Source organism: Erinaceus europaeus, chromosome 20 (assembly GCF_950295315.1).
Source record: "Erinaceus europaeus chromosome 20, mEriEur2.1, whole genome shotgun sequence".
NCBI lineage: Eukaryota > Metazoa > Chordata > Mammalia > Eulipotyphla > Erinaceidae > Erinaceus > Erinaceus europaeus.
In genome coordinates, this window is record NC_080181.1 from 12,681,241 (window position 1) to 12,696,599 (window position 15,359).

The 15,359-nt window shown below is 47.5% G+C and overlaps 1 protein-coding gene across 2 annotated transcripts in view; it reads right to left on the reverse strand.

Annotated features, from left to right (window-relative positions):
• TECTA (tectorin alpha) overlaps positions 1-15,359 on the reverse strand; it is a 90,323-nt gene that overhangs the window by 13,029 nt on the left and 61,935 nt on the right. For both annotated transcript variants that reach the window (XM_060179887.1, XM_060179888.1), the window contains 4 exons: positions 14,416-14,799; positions 9,269-9,555; positions 5,552-5,832; positions 1,189-1,299 (listed from right to left, as the gene is read on the reverse strand). In XM_060179887.1, the coding sequence (XP_060035870.1) occupies positions 1,189-1,299; positions 5,552-5,832; positions 9,269-9,555; positions 14,416-14,799 (1,063 nt within the window). The remainder of the gene's footprint in view (positions 1-1,188; positions 1,300-5,551; positions 5,833-9,268; positions 9,556-14,415; positions 14,800-15,359) is intronic.

A 15,359-nucleotide genomic window follows, 5' to 3' on the forward strand; every position in this document is an offset into this window, starting at 1 on the left:
TTTGAGCTCCCCACCTGCAGGGGGGGATGCTTCCTGAGCAGTGAAGCAGGTCTGTAGGTGTCTATCTTTCTCCATCTCTATCTTCTTCTCCCCTCTCAATTTCTCTCTGTCCTATCAAAATAAAAAAATAGAAGGAAAAAGCAAAGATAAAAAAAGGAAAGAAATGGCTTCCAGGAGCAATGGTCTGTAGTACAGGCACCAAGCCCCAGCAATGAAACTGGTAGCAATAAAAATGAAACAAAAACGAAAACATACATACAGGGCCTCCTGCTGAGTGTGCCTTGGCTAAGGGACATGTCCCCAGGTGCAGCAGCACTGGCTAGGCCAGGCCACCCCAGTCCCAGCTGGATCCAGCTCAGCAGAACCCCCAGAGACACCCAGATGGGCGTGGGCGCTGGCTTTGGGGCACGGAGATGCTCCAATTGACATTTCCTCCAAGTACATAAACAGGCTAATGAGCACCATAGAAACAGAGAGAAACACTTTTCTCTCTTTAGGTGAAGCCCTTGAACAGCTCATGGGCCGCCTCCTATGGAGCCTTTCAGTCAATTTGGCTTCTTTCTCCAGTGGCACTACATTTAGCACACCCCTTCTCGGGTGCTTGGCTGGGGCAAGGCACAGAGGGGGGAGTCCATCAACTCCCCTTCCCAGCCTCACAGCCTGGATGGGGACCAGGCCACTCCTTCCCCTTGAAGGAAGGAATGTGAGTGGGCACGGGACCTGGAGTTCCAGCTGCTTGCTTCAAGCATTTCAGGTGTCTCTTCAGGACCAAAAAGCCCCAATGGGCAGAACCCCTGGGGCTGCACTGAGTATCACAGCCACTGGTACTTTAGTCCTAATTATTTTCTTTCTTCATGAAACCACCTTGCCTCCCCTTGAGTCTAGAAGATCGATTAGGATCTCTCAGATATTGAACATGGCCTCAGCTGGAACTGGCTGCTTCCATTCATGTACAAATTTATGTGTTATAATTTATTGAAGAAAGGGCAGCCGCTCTGAGAAAATGAACATTAGCCTATTTCGAGGAGGCCCGACTGCTTTCTTGTCTGGCTTAAGTGCTCCTGAAAGCTTTGCTATTTGGATTGCTAACCCCAGGGCCCAGGAATGCCTGTGCTCTGAACCTAGGGCTGCCCTGCTCGGCCTGCGGGGCTTGGCTGCCTGGCTGCGGAGGTGGCCCCTGTCACTCACTGTTTCCGTAGGGCGGTGGCTCGATGCAGCCACATAGCTCTCCGCCGTTGTCCAGCTCACAAGTCCGGTTGGGACAGTCTGCCCCCACACAGGGATCTTCAACCACTCCTGCTAAAAAGGAAAACACAGAGACACGCACAACTTGAGTTTCATACCGAGGCAAAGGCAGCACGTGGTTATGTCCTGCACTGGCCACTGTGACAGAATCTGCAGAGGTCAGAGGGCAGGCAGGGGCCTTCCAGAAAAGACTGACCATGGAAGTAACTGGTTCTGGCTCTGGGCCTGAGGCCTTGGTTGCATCAGCTACGCCAACTCTTAGAAATAAGTTTAAAACCACATTTGTAGAGGAGTGATGGTTTAGATCAGCAAGCTTCCTGTTAAGCCTCACAGAGGTTTTCAGTTTTCTGGGTGAGGTGATCAGGGGTTACTTAGACATTTTATACTCCTTATAGTTTATACTCCTTATACTCCCTGAGTGAGTACTAGAACCCCCATTTCATAGCTGAACTTGGCTCACAGGTGAAGATGGAAGGCAGAGACAGGATTAGCCACCAAGATATACTAGGCGACTAGTCATAGGCTGTGCGAGAACACGTGCCGGCATCTTGATACGGAGTCCAGGACTGGAGAGACAGCTCGCGAGGAGGGCACGCGCCTTGCCACACACTCAGTCCACATTCAGCCTGGCAACACACGACAGGGGCTATGGCACAGAGAGAGCTCTGGTGTTGTGGTTGTGGTGTCTCTCATCCAGCCTGGAGCTGTGAAATCATGCATCTGTGAGACCCCAGTACCCAGTACCTCTACCACCACGACCACCACACACACACTCCAATTGGGTTACTTCTGTATTTTCTGCTCGGCTTCTTCCTAGCTGGTGCTTAACACATATTTGTCAAGATTAAAAATGAGGAGGCCAGGTAGATGCTTGAGCGGTCCCCTCAAACCAGTTTTTTTTTAAATTTTTTAATCTTTATTCATGGCCCACCTTCTTCATAAACTTCTACTTAGCTCTATAAAAACACGCAAACCAAAGGGCCATGCAGTACTCACCAGCACTGACTTAGATTAATGGTGCTGAGTTGCCAAAAAAGGACAGACCCACAGCTGAAAGGTAAATGCAAGTAAAGTTCTCCCCCTTCTCCTTCTCCCCCCCTCCCCCGCAGTTCTGCCATTCCACAATCACCTGCAAGCTGGCCAGCACTTTCTTCTGAGATGCACCAATCGAAAGCACCCTGAGACTCTGCTTCTCTGTTTAAAGAATCTCTCCTCATTCAGAGAGACCCCTTCCCGCAGGATATCACATGGCCAGTGCTACAGAACTGCGCACACCCAGCTTGAGTCAAGTCAGCCCTAGGGCTTAAAAATGAAACGTGAAGTTGGGTGGGAGTTGTCCACCGCTCTGGTCGCCTCTGCTAAGCCAACACCATGCTCCCATCCCCGCCCCCCGCTAAGCTATAACTGTGGCATCATTATGTCATCTTGATTTTTGGAAAGAAGACTGAAGGACAACCACCGGCATCATTTAAATAGATGTATTTAAATGAAAATTTAAATCTGAAAATTAACTTTTTTTTTTTTTACAATGGCCCAGGAGGTGAAGCAACTGAGCAGAGCAATAAACTCTCAGGCATGAAGTCTCGAGTTTCATATTTCACACTGCATATGCCCGAGGGGTGCTCTGGTTATCTCTCTCCTTCTCTTCCTCTTTCTCCCATTAATAAATAACAACATTTTAAATAAAACCTTTTGCTCTCTCTCTCTCTCTCTCTCTGTGTGTGTGTGAGAGAGAGAGAGAGAGAGAGAGAGAGAGATATCAGAGGACCATTTTTATAATATCCTATTTGTTACTGGCTTTCTTGACTTTTTAAAAAATATTTATTTATTTTCCCTTTTGTTGCCCTTGCTGTTTAACATTGTTGTGGTTATTATTGTTGTTATTAATGTCATTGTTGTTGGATAGGACAGAAAGAAATGGAGAGAGGAGAAGACAGAGAGGGGGAAGAGAAAGATAGACACCTGCAGACCTGCTTCACTGCCTGTGAAGCGACTCCCCTGCAGGTAGGGAGCCGGTGAATCGAACCAGGATCCTTACGCTGGTCCTTGTGCTCTTGACCTTTTTTTTAAAGTGTGATGCCAGGCTCAAGCATGTATGCAAGCTACAAGGTGGGCACTTTACTGCTGAACCACCTCCCTGGCCCCGTATTTGTTTGTTTGTTTTTTAAACTTCCTTTCAGGGGTTGGAGAGTCCTTGCATAGGTAGGCTTGATTCTGGGCACCTCTCCCACAGAATAAAAGGCTTCCTTTTCAGAAAGACCTCTTCACCTGCACAGTGTGTTTGAGATCTAACGCAGTGCTAACTAGGCACAGAGCAGCTGTTGAGACACCGTTACGGTTGATTACAGGAACATGGAAGCAGCCCAGGAGGATGCAGAGAGAAAACACGAAGGTGACAGACAGCCCATGGGAAGATAAGCACTTATTTACAAATGTGCTGGCCCACCTGCCAATTGCTAAGGAAGACATCTCCATATATAGAGAATGGGTTTGAGGAAGAAAAAAAGAATAGAGCAGAAACTGACATTTCTTAAAAATTCCAATTTTTAGAGTTCAAAACAGTTGATTTTAAAGTTATTTAAAGTGCTACTTATTAACACAAGAGAGTAAATATTAAAGTCATCAAACAAAACATTTCCAGCAGAGACTAGTAATTTGCTTGCTCAGAGTTTCAGAGATCTTAATGAGCTACATTGCGTCTAGGTTCTGAACTAAGGGCCCTTCTCTCCCGACACTTGGTCAGGGTTAGTCAGTGGATTTACTGCTGAGTCTGTGGTCTTGGAATGGACCCGTTCATGGTGGCAGCTCTTGGTCCACTGGGCAGGTGTGGCAGGATCCACACATTCACTCCGCTGGCCAGTGTTACACACACTGGCTGCTGGGACAGACGGGCCGTTTATGTCTATACACACATTAAATATCTGCAGTCCATTGTTTCATGCTCAGACACACAAGTGCTCTGCCAAATATAACAAGAAAATGAACAGAGGCCAGGCAGTGATGCACATAATTAAGGGCACACATTACAGTGTGCAAGGACCCATGTTCAAGTCCCCATCCCTTACCTGGAATGAAGAGCAGTGAAGCATGTCTGCAGATGTCTTTCTTTCTATGTCCCTAACTTCCCCTTTTCTCTCGATTTCTCTCTGTCCTATCAAATATTCATTTATTTGTTTACTCCCTTTTGTTGCCCTTGTTATTTTATTGTTGTAGTTATTGTTGTTGGTGTCATCATTGTTAGATAGGACAGAGAGAAATCGAGAGAGAAGGGGGATACAGAGAAGGGGAGAGAAAGATAGACACCTACAGACCTGCTTCACTGCCTGTGAAGCGACTCCCCGATAGGTGGGAAGCTGGGGGCTCGAACTGGGATCCCTTGCACAGGTCCTTGCACTTTGTGCCACCTGCACTTAACCCGCCACGCTACTGCCTGACTCCCCTATCAAATAATAAATAGATACATAAATAAATAATAAATAAATAACAGGAAACAGTGGCCATCAGGAGTGGTAGATTTGTTGTGAAGGCACTAGGCCCCAGTGATAACCTTGGTGGGAGAGAAAGAGAGAGAGAGAGAGGGAGGGAGAGAGAGAGAGAGAGAGAAGAGAAAGAGAAAGAGAAAGAAAATGCTATTTCCCTAGCCCTCAAAATAACTTTTTTTTTTGCCTCCAGGGTTATTTTGTGGCTCAGTACCTGCACTATGAATCCACTGCTCCTGGAGACCATTTATTCCCCCTTTCCTTGCCCTTGTTGTTGTAGCCTCATTGTGGTTATTACTGTTATTGTGGATGTCATTCGTTGTTGGATAGGACAGAAAGAAATGGAGAGAGGAGGGGAAGACAGAGAGGGGGAGAGAAAGACAGACACCTGCAGACCTGCTTCACCACCTGTGAAGAAACTGCCCTGCAGGTGGGGAGCCGGAGGGCTCGAACCGGGATCCTCACAGGGGTCCTTGCGCTTTGCGCCACATGCACTTAACCCACTGTGCTACACCCAGACCCCCCTCAAAATAACTTTCTTACTACAGCATAAAATATAAGAATCTATAGAGCTGGAGTTTATCCAGCCATTTAATAACATCCAGAATTTCTGGAGCAATCTGACTATGGCTTCCTTCCTGCCCAGGCAGCCAGAGCCGGCCCAGTACCAGCTTAACTAGCTTCCCACACAGGCTTCCCTTACCACTGTGGCCTCTGGCTCCAGGGCAAGGAGCAGAGTCTGGGGAATGAAGCCCATGAGGGCTCCCACCCTGCCCCTGCGTGTCCCAAGCCAGCAGTCTGGTACAGAAATAAAGCAATTCCCTTACAGCAATTCTCCTTCTCGATCCACTCGGTGCTGAGGATGCCAAAGGAGCGGCAGGACTCGCCGTAGGCGGCCAGGGAGCCGCAGAGCTGGACCTTCTTGTGGTTGTAGCAGCCGTCCAGGTAGCAGGACTCGTAGAAGGGGAGGGGGTCGAGGAGCCCATAGCAGGGCTGGAAGAAGCCCTTCATGTCGGTGAGCTTCAGGCAGTAGCTGTCGCCCTGCAGCTTCTGGATGTGCATGTTGTCACATGTGGCCGCGTACTGTGAGAACTGCAGCTCGTTGCAGCTGGGGGCGAGAGGTGGGTCACCAGGGAGGCCCTGCAGCTTGCTTGCAGAGGTGCTGAGTCCTCACTCCCAAGCTGTGGGGCTTTAACAAGCCCAGGGAGTTGTGGCCTCACCCTACCCAGTTAAGAAAAATGCTATTTTTTTAACTTAAAAAAACTCATTTCGTTAATATTTTATTGATTTATTTGTTTCGGATAGAGACAGAGAGAAATTGAGAGGGAAGAGGGAGCCAAAGATAGGTAGACAGATACCTGCAGTACTAACTACTTTACTGCTTGTGAAGCTTCCCCCTTGCAGGTGAGGGGGTTAAACTAAGGGCCTTGCTGCATGGGAACATGTGTGTTTAACCAAGTTCACCAACACCTGGCCCCTGGAAAAATGCTAATTTCTGCTACTAATATCACTGGGACTACTGGTAGTCAGAAGAACTGATGAAAGGCAAATACCACTAACTTTTAAATTTTTTTATTGTCTTTATTTATTTACTGGATAGAGAGCCAGAAATTGAGAGGGAGGGGAGAGATAGAGACAGAGAGTCACCTGCAGCCCTGCTTCACCAGTCATAAAGCTGCCCCCAGAAGGCGGGGGCTCGAACCCACGTCCTTGCTCACTGTAACATGTGCAGTCAACCAGGTGTGCCACCACCCAGCCCCACCACTAGCCTCTGATTTACTAGACTGATAAAAACGGATATAATAATCACTAACTGGCACTGGTATAATATTCAGTTAATAATAATCACTAACAGGCACAGACACAATATTCAGTGAGAGGCTGCCAGGACGGCCCCCTGGAATGTATGCCTGCTGTGCCAAGTGCGTGACAGGTTTAAGCCCAGCCCTCGCCACACTGAAGTCAACTTTGGTGCTGTGGTATATTTCTCCCTCTCTATGTCTGTCTGCCTCTTTCTGTCTGATAAAACTGACTAGGAGTGGTGAAGTCCAGTGAAGTCCACTGATGGCAACAACAAAAAAGCCCAAGCAGTCAGTAATGATGATAGCTCCTATTAGCACCTATTGCCACCTCTCCAGATTCAAAGGAGGTCTCGAAACTTTACATCAGGCTCAACCTGACGCTGTTGACTGGCTACGGAAGAAGGGCAAACACTAGAAGAAGAAGAAGCACTAGTAATGATGGCTGGTAGAATTAAGCATTTGGAATTAAGCAAACCTAGACCTTATAAACTAGTTTTAGGACAGAAAGGGAAAATACAAAATGAAACTTGGACGGGGTATGCTGTAGTGCACCAAAGCAAAGGACTCTGAGGGAGGAGAGTGGTAGACTGGGGGGACTTTGTTGTCCTGGTGCATGATGGGGAAATGGACCTAAGTTGGGGGTAAGAATGCTGTGCAGACACCTGTCATGAGGTGAGAAAAATGTACCTATGTGTCAACAACTGCACTGTTAAGCCATTAACCTTCCAATGATAACAAACTGACACAAATACCCAATCAGTTAAAATATCTATAACTTTTGGTAGGTCATTTTTTTCTTGTGGAACAGAGTAAATTTGATATGGACCAGATGTCTTTGTTCATTAAAAAAAAAGGAAGAAAACAAAAGCAAACAAACAAAAACCAGTTTTAGTTTAATTATGAAACACCAAAAGCAAGGTGTCAGAAGAAAGCGGTGTCTACCTAAAATGATTTGTAAAGGAGAGGAGGAGGAAAAGGCAGTTTGAAATCAGAATCAGGAACTCAGATGGAAATGAGTCTTGCTTTTGTCTAAAAGCCTCAGCAATTAGCAATGCTTTGGAGAAACATTGAGGAATTCTGGGGTGTGGTCCCGGCTTTACCCCGCACAAGACCCATTCTGGACCAGGTTCCCCTTCACTAAAAAAGGAATATATATGGATACTACTCAGGTATTGGAAATGATGATTTCACCGTTTTCAGCCCATTTGGGATGGCGCTTGAAGAAATCATGTTAAAGTGAAATAAGTCAGAAAGATGAATATGGATGATCTCACTCACAGGCAGAAATTGAAAACAAGATCAGAAGATAGAACACTGGGAGTCGCTTCACAGGCGCTGAAGCAGGTCTGCAGGTGTCTGTCTTTCTCTCCCCCTCTCTGTCTTCCCCTCCTCTCTCCATTTCTCTCTGTCCTATCCAACAACGACGACATCAATGGTGACTACAACAATAAAACAGCAAGGGCAACAAAAGGGAATAAATAAATAATAATAAAAAATTTGAAAAAAAAGAAGAGAAGACACTAAGCAGAACTTGGAATGGAGTTGTTGTCTTGCACCAAAGTAAAAGACTCTGGAGTGAGTGAGTGAGTGTGTGTGTGTGTGTGTGTGTGAGAGAGAGAGAGAGAGAGAGAGAGTGAGAGTACAGAGAGAGAGAGAGAGTACAGGTCCTGGAACAGGATGGCAGAGGACCTAGTGGGGTTGTATTGTTATGCGGGAAACTCAGAAATGGTATGCACGTACAAACTATTGTATTTACTATCGAATGTAAAACATTAATCCTCCAATAAAAATAAATAAAAAACCAAAATAAAATAAAAATAAAAGAAAGAGACTGGCCCAGATGATGCTTCAGATTCCTTCCAGCTCTGGGACCCTCAGTTCACAGGAGAATCAAACTTATGATACATTATTCAGTTTCTGTTAGGGGAAGGGTCAGTTCCCCATCTAGGTATTTAACTGATGTTTGGAGTGTTAAAACACAAGGGGGCAGAGTCATTGTACAAGCAAAGAAATGCCAGGAAACAAGCTTAGCTAAAGAGCCAGAAAAATATTAACAATATTTAAATAAATTTTAAATAAATAAAAAAATATTTAAATAAAACATAAATCTAGCAGCCCAGAGGGAAGCTTAAATTAAACACCTTTGGGATAATGTGTTTAGCTCATCCTATTGGATTGTTAGAAAAGTCATGCCTTATGCATAGAAAAATACGTCATTTCTTTTTTTTCCCTATTTTTCTTCTTTAATACTTTATTTATTATTGGATAGAGACAGAGAGAAATTGAGAGGGAAGGGGGAAGATAGAGAGGGAAAAAGACAGACACCTGCAGCCCTGCTTCACCACTTGTGAAGCTTTCCCCCTACAGGCAGGGACCAGAGGCTTGAACCCCGGTCCTGGTATACTGTAATCTGTGCACTTAACCAGGTGTGCACAGAGGGGGGCAGGGTCGCATTAATTTTTTAATAAAGATTTTATTTATTTATTCATGAGAAAGATAGGAGAGAAAGAACCAGACATCACTCTGGTACATGTGCTGCCGGGGATTGAACTCAGGACCTCATGCTTGAGAGTCCAGTGCCTTAGCCACTGCGCCACCTCCCAGACTACCAGGCTTGCATTTATACTTCACCACTCATGATGTCCCCCCCTGCAGGTGGGGACTGGGTGCTTGAACCTGGGTCCTCGTGCATGGTAATGTGTGCGCTCAACTAGCCGCCCACCGCCCGGCCCTGCCCCTCACCTCTTCTGCATGCCGTTGGTCTTCCAGCTCTGGGCCAGCACCACGCTGCTCACCACCGGCTTCCCCCTCAAGGTCACATAGTCATCGGTCAGGTCCCCATTGAAGTTGCCGCAGAGGCCACACACTTTGTTCTGCAGCCTCTCGCTGATGCTGATCTTTATGACGTTGAAGCCATTATAGTGGATCCGGATGTCGGGGCTGGTGTCGATCACCAGGAAACCCTCGCTGCTGTAGATTTTGGTGGCCAGCCCGGTCACGAAGGGGATGCTCACCTGTGTGCCATTCACCTGATGGAGCAGAGGGAGAGTGAGTCACCTGCCCTCAGAGCGGGGGGGGGGGGGTGGGGGGGGTGGGGTGGGGGGTGGGGTGGGTGGCCGAGTTGTTACTGCCAAGGGCCACAGGAAACTGTGGGCTCTGCGGGCCCCAGGAGCTTGGGCGCAGCTCCGGCAGGAAGCCAGCACAGGTGACGGGGAACTGAAGGACGGAGGCTGTGGCTAATAAAGCTCAATGTACAAAAACAGGCAGTTAGCAGATCTGGCTGGACTCCACAGTGTGCTCACTGGGGTCCGTGAGTTTATGGGCACACGCTGATATATCACTGTCCTCGGCTCTTCCCCCCCACCCCCCGTCCCCAGAAGCCGAATGTGGTGCCTGTGAATAGTTTAGCTGCTGGAGCACCAGACTTGTAGATGCAGTGACCGCTGAGGCTCCTGGTTGGATCCTCAATGCTGCATATGTTGGAAGGGTACTCTGGTTTCTCTCTCCTTCTGTTATGAGACACTCTTGCATTTAAATAATGAAAAATGTTTTTTTTTTGTTTTTATTTTTTAAAAATTTTATTTATTTATTTTCCCTTTTGTTGCACTTGTCTTTTTATTGCTGTAGTTATTATTGTTGTTGTTATTGATGTCGTCATTGTTGGATAGGACAGAGAGAAATGGAGAGAGGAGGGGAAGACAGAGAGGGGGAGAGAAAGATAGACACCTGCAGACCTGCTTCACCGCCTGTAAAGCGACTCCCCTGCAGGTGGGGAGCCAGAGCTCGAACTGGGATCCTTACGCTGATCCTTGTGCTTCGCGCTACGTGCACTTAACCCGCTGTGCTACCCGCCCGACTCCCTATTTTTGTTTTTAAAGAAGCAGAATGTAAGGCTGGGGAGATAAGTCAACATTCTAGCATAGAACTTTCAAGCCTGAGGCCCCAGAGGCCCTCAATTCAGCCTCCAGCACAGTCATATTCCAGAGCTGAGTGGTGCTTTGGTCAGTGCCTCTCTCTCCCTTTCTCATATTCACATAAAATAAATACTTTTTTTTTCTTAAAAAAAAACAGCAACATATGTAGGAAGAGAGGAAAGAAAACATCGGAAAAGCACAACCCACAACAAACAGTTGGATTTCTGTACAGAACTGCCCCCAGCATAAGCCAATGATCACAGATACCAGTCTGCTTCTATGAAGAGTCTAACACGGTTCAAGGGGATCTGAGGATTATTGACATGTTTATTATTTCCTTGTTTATACTGTTCAAACTGGGGGCCCCCACAACTCCTACAGACACAGCACTTTCTACATTTGTCATTTTCCGACTTGATAAGAGTCCTTTTCTCTGCCCGCAGGACAAAACATATTTTTTCCTGTGCTTACAAAATAAATTGGCTTTTCCCCCTTTAGGTTATTAGTAACTTCAGTTTCTTATAGAAAAATAGCAGAAGTCTTTTTTAAAAATAGGAAGCTTGGAGTACTTTAATCAGCAAGGATGCCACTGCCACACTCTCAGAGGGTCCATTTCACTTTCCAGCTCTTGGATTTGGGACCAGCGCCAATACATCTACGTGGGCTGATTCACAGAAGGAAACAGGTTGTCAAAAACAGTAGCATTTTTTAACCCAAGTTCCAACCCAGCGTTAAAATCCGGATCTTTCTCCTTAAGCCTGCCAAGTGCTGCCAGTCTGAATTTAGCTGTGTGATGCCTCCTCCAATAAAGATGCACTCTGCACTGTGCTCAGGCCCAAAGAACAGCCAGAGAGGCTGTCTCTCCGCCCCTCCCGCCCAAGCACTGAGGCCCGGGCTCTGCCTGCTGAGAGCAGCCAGGTTTGGCCAATAGGCTGAGAAGGCTGCTGCCAACAGCTCCTCAGAGATCATCATCTTTAGTGGATGGTGTGGGAGGAATTAGTCAGAGAGCCATGTTGGTTAAGAAAATGGGGATCTGAGCTTAGTATTTATATACAGGTTCTAAGAGTCACAAGAAGCCAGGCAGAGGCCTAGGGAAAAGCCAGTTTCCTCAGGGAAAATCACTACAACCTACTTCTCGACTTCTGTCACCTGACATATCTTTATGGGGTCATCTGATTGTGTGTGTATGTGTGTGTGTGTGGGGGGGGGGGTTGGGATCCACCGTGCTTTCACTTGGCTAATTGCTTTTATAGGCAAACACTTGCTTTCTCTTGGCTTTTAGGGAGAATGGAGGAGAGGTGGAAAGAGTCTTGGGCTGATAGAGCCAAGAATGATTTTAAAGACTTTAAAAACAAATGAGAAGCTTTTTCGGGAGGGGGCGTTAATGCAAATAACAGCCAGCTCAGCAAGGGAGAAGAATAGCTCACCAGGTAGGGCACCTGCCACAGGGCATGGGTTTGAGTCCCAGCACCAAACAGGAATGACGTGGCACTGGGGACACCTGGTGCTGTGCTGTCTCCCTTCCTCCCTACCTCTTTCTTTTTTCCTCCCTCTCTCTTCACATCTATCTACCTACATATATATGCATACACACACATATGAAAAGGTCCAGGAGTGTTAAAACTGCTCATGCTCAAAAATTGCTCATTTAAAAAAAAATAAAAAGAAGAGAAAAAGAAAGACTGATTTAGCTACTGTTTATTTATCTAAAACTCTTATTTTTTCCTTCTTGCCAGGGCTTTGCTGAGGCTTCGTGACGGTACAATTCCACCACCCTAGTGGAGTGTCTTTGTTTTATTTTATTGCCACCAGAGTTATGGCTGGGGTTTGGTGCCTGCATGGTGAATTCTGCATGATGAATTCATGGCTCCTGGAAGCCATTTTTTTCCTCCTTTTATCTAACAGGACAAGAGAGAAAATGAGAGGGGAACCAAGGATAGAGGAAGGGTCTGGGAGAGAAAAGAGCCGGAGGGAGAGGGAGAGAGGGAGAGAGGAAGGGAGAGAGAGAGAGAGAGAGAGAGAGAGAGAGGGAGAGAGATGAGCCTATAGCACTTGCTTCACCTCTCATGACGCTTCTCCCTTGCAGGTGTGAACCAGGGTTCAAACTTGGGTCCTTGACCATGGTGTGTATGCTCTCAAGTGGGTGTGTTGCCGACCAACCGTGGACTGTTTTTCCCCCAGATGGAGAGTGAAAACAGACGTGGAGAGAAAGAGAGTGAGAAAAGGAGAGACACCACAGTGCTGCTCCGTCACTCATAATCTGCCCTCTGTGGAGCGCTCCCATATGTTGGGGCTGGAGCCTGGGTCCCTGCACACGGTGAAGTGAGCGCCTACTGGGGGAGTCATCTCCCTGCCCCATCTAAAGCTCTGTTAGCACCCAAGCTGCCAGCACAGCCCAGAGACGCCGTCCTTTCCTGCAGGGCCTTTGGAATCATCAGTGAAGGAGGGTGGGAGGAAAGGGTGCCTGCTCACCAAAATCTGTTTTTTTTTCTTATTTAATGGGAGAGATGCACAGAGAAAGATAGAGAGAGAGAGAGAGAGAGAGAGAGAGAGAGGGAGAGAGGGAGAGAGAGAGAGAGATGCCAGAGAACTACTCAGCTCTTGTTCACAGTGGTGCTGGGAATTGAACCTGGGGCCTCACAGTCTCAGGCAAGAGAGTCTTTTGCAGAACCATTTTGCCATCTCTCCTATCCAACTCGTTCTTTTATTTATTTCTTTTAAATCTCAACCCTTGTCTTTATTAATGTCCCACCCCAGAATATAATTTGTGACATTTGCTGGCTATCAGCGCTCGCTCATTCATACTAGATGGTGTCACAGTTTTCTCCATACTTCACTAATTACCAAATAAATGTAAACAAGTGATAAACTCATTCTCAGAGCCCTGCTCAGCTCTGGCTTATGGTGGTGCTGGGAATTAAACCTGAGACATCAGAGCCTTAGGCAGAAGAGTCTGTCTGCAGAACCATTATGCTATCTCCCCAGCCTTTCCCCAATCTATTTTCATTTTCTTTTTTCTTCTTTTTTTAAAATGGAACTCCGGAGAAAGGGCTTTCTTTAATATATATAGAATTTTATTTATTTATTTTTTATAATTTTATTTATTTATTTCTCCTTTTGTTGCCCTTGTTTTATTGTTGTAGTTATTGTTGTTGTTGTTATTGATGTCGTTGTTGTTGGATAGGACAGAAGGAAATGGAGAGAAGAGAGGAAGACAGAGAGGGGGAGAGAAAGACAGACACCTGCAGACCTGCTTCATCGCCTGTGAAGCGACCCCGTGCAGGTTGGGAGCCGGGGGCTCCAACCAGGATCCTTCCACCGGTCCTTGTGCTTTGAGCCACGTGCGTTTAGCCCGATGCGCTACCACCCGACTCCCTATATATAAAATTTTAATGAGAAAGCTACAGAAAGGCCAGAGCCCTGCTGAACTCTGCCTTATGGTAGTGTTGGGAACTGAACCTGGGACCTTAGAGCCTCAAGCAGAAGAGTCTGTTTGCAGAACCATTATGCTGTCTTCCCAGCCTCCTCCCAATCTATTTTCATTTTCTTTCTTCTCCTTCTTTTTTAAATGGAACTCCAGAGAAAGGTAGGTGTGTGTGTGTGTGTGTGTGTGTGTGTGTGTGTGTGTGTATGTGTGTGTGTACACTTATTTTAATGAGAGAGATATAGAGAGAAAGAACAGAGCACTGCTCAGCTCTGGCTGATGATGGTGCTGCGGGTAGAACCTAGGACTTTGGAGCCTCAGGCTGGAGAGTATTTTGCATAACCATTCTGCCTCCCCCCCCCCCCCCCCCCCCATCTATCTTCACTCTGTAAAGCCCAATTGTTTGTGAACGCTGGATAGGCAGCAATGGCGTCTTTGGTCAAGTGCGAGTTATCCCAGGAAACCAGTCAACAGCCCCTCCCCCCCCACTCCTCCACCCGCACCCGCACCCGCAGGCACCCGCACCACGGCTGCGGGACAGTATCGCTCACCTTCACTGTGTTCCGGTCGTTGATAAGGATTTGCTCCTCGTTGATATAGAAGTAGACGGGCGAGATGACGGTGAGGTTGGGGGCAGACCACTTGTCGAAGTTGATGATGAGCTGGAAGGAGACGTCTGGCAGCTTCTGGCAGATGGTGGAGAGCACGAAGGCGCAGTTGGCGGGGAAGCGCAGAAAGGCGCCATCGAAAGTGCGGAAGACCCCGCCGCCCGCCGCCAGGCAGTAGGAGGTCTTGGTGCTGAAGCAGCCCCGCAGCCCCCCGCGCAGCGCGCACTCCTCGCCCGACTTGCACTGGCGCGGGTCGCACTGGATCAGGTTACGCCGGAAGCAGCGGCAGCGCCGCGTGCAGTCACTGTTCCAGAACAGCTGCTTGGGCTGCAAGACAGACAGACGGGTTGCAAGGTCTACAGGGAGCCCAGGCGGGCCTGGCACCCCAAGGCCCCCAGCCCGTCTGCACCCTGCCCGACTGGCCTGCCCTTCAAGGGACTGGAATATGAATGGGAGCAGGGATCTGGGGGTGGGGGTGGGGGTGTGTGCTTCCATTCAAATGCGCCATCAGCTCTATGCCAGACACTCTACAAATTTAGTCTTTGAAGGTTTCAGTCAAGACCTAGAGAGTCTTTGGGGGCTGGATTGCAGAACTAATCACTGGCAACCTGCATGAGCTGCTGTTAGAAAAAGTAGGTGAACTCTCCAGAGCCCAACCCCACTAAGGAAAGATAGAAACAGGCTGGGGGATCCACCTGCCAAAGCCCATGTCCAGCAGAGAAGCAATTACAGAAGCCAGACCTTCCACCTTCTGCACCCTAAAAAAGAATTTTGGTCCAGTGGCCTGGGAGGTGGCACTGATAGAGCACTGAACTCCCAAGCATCAAGTCCTGAATTCATTCCCTGGCAGCACCTGAGAGTAATGCCTGGAATTTTCTCTCTCTCCT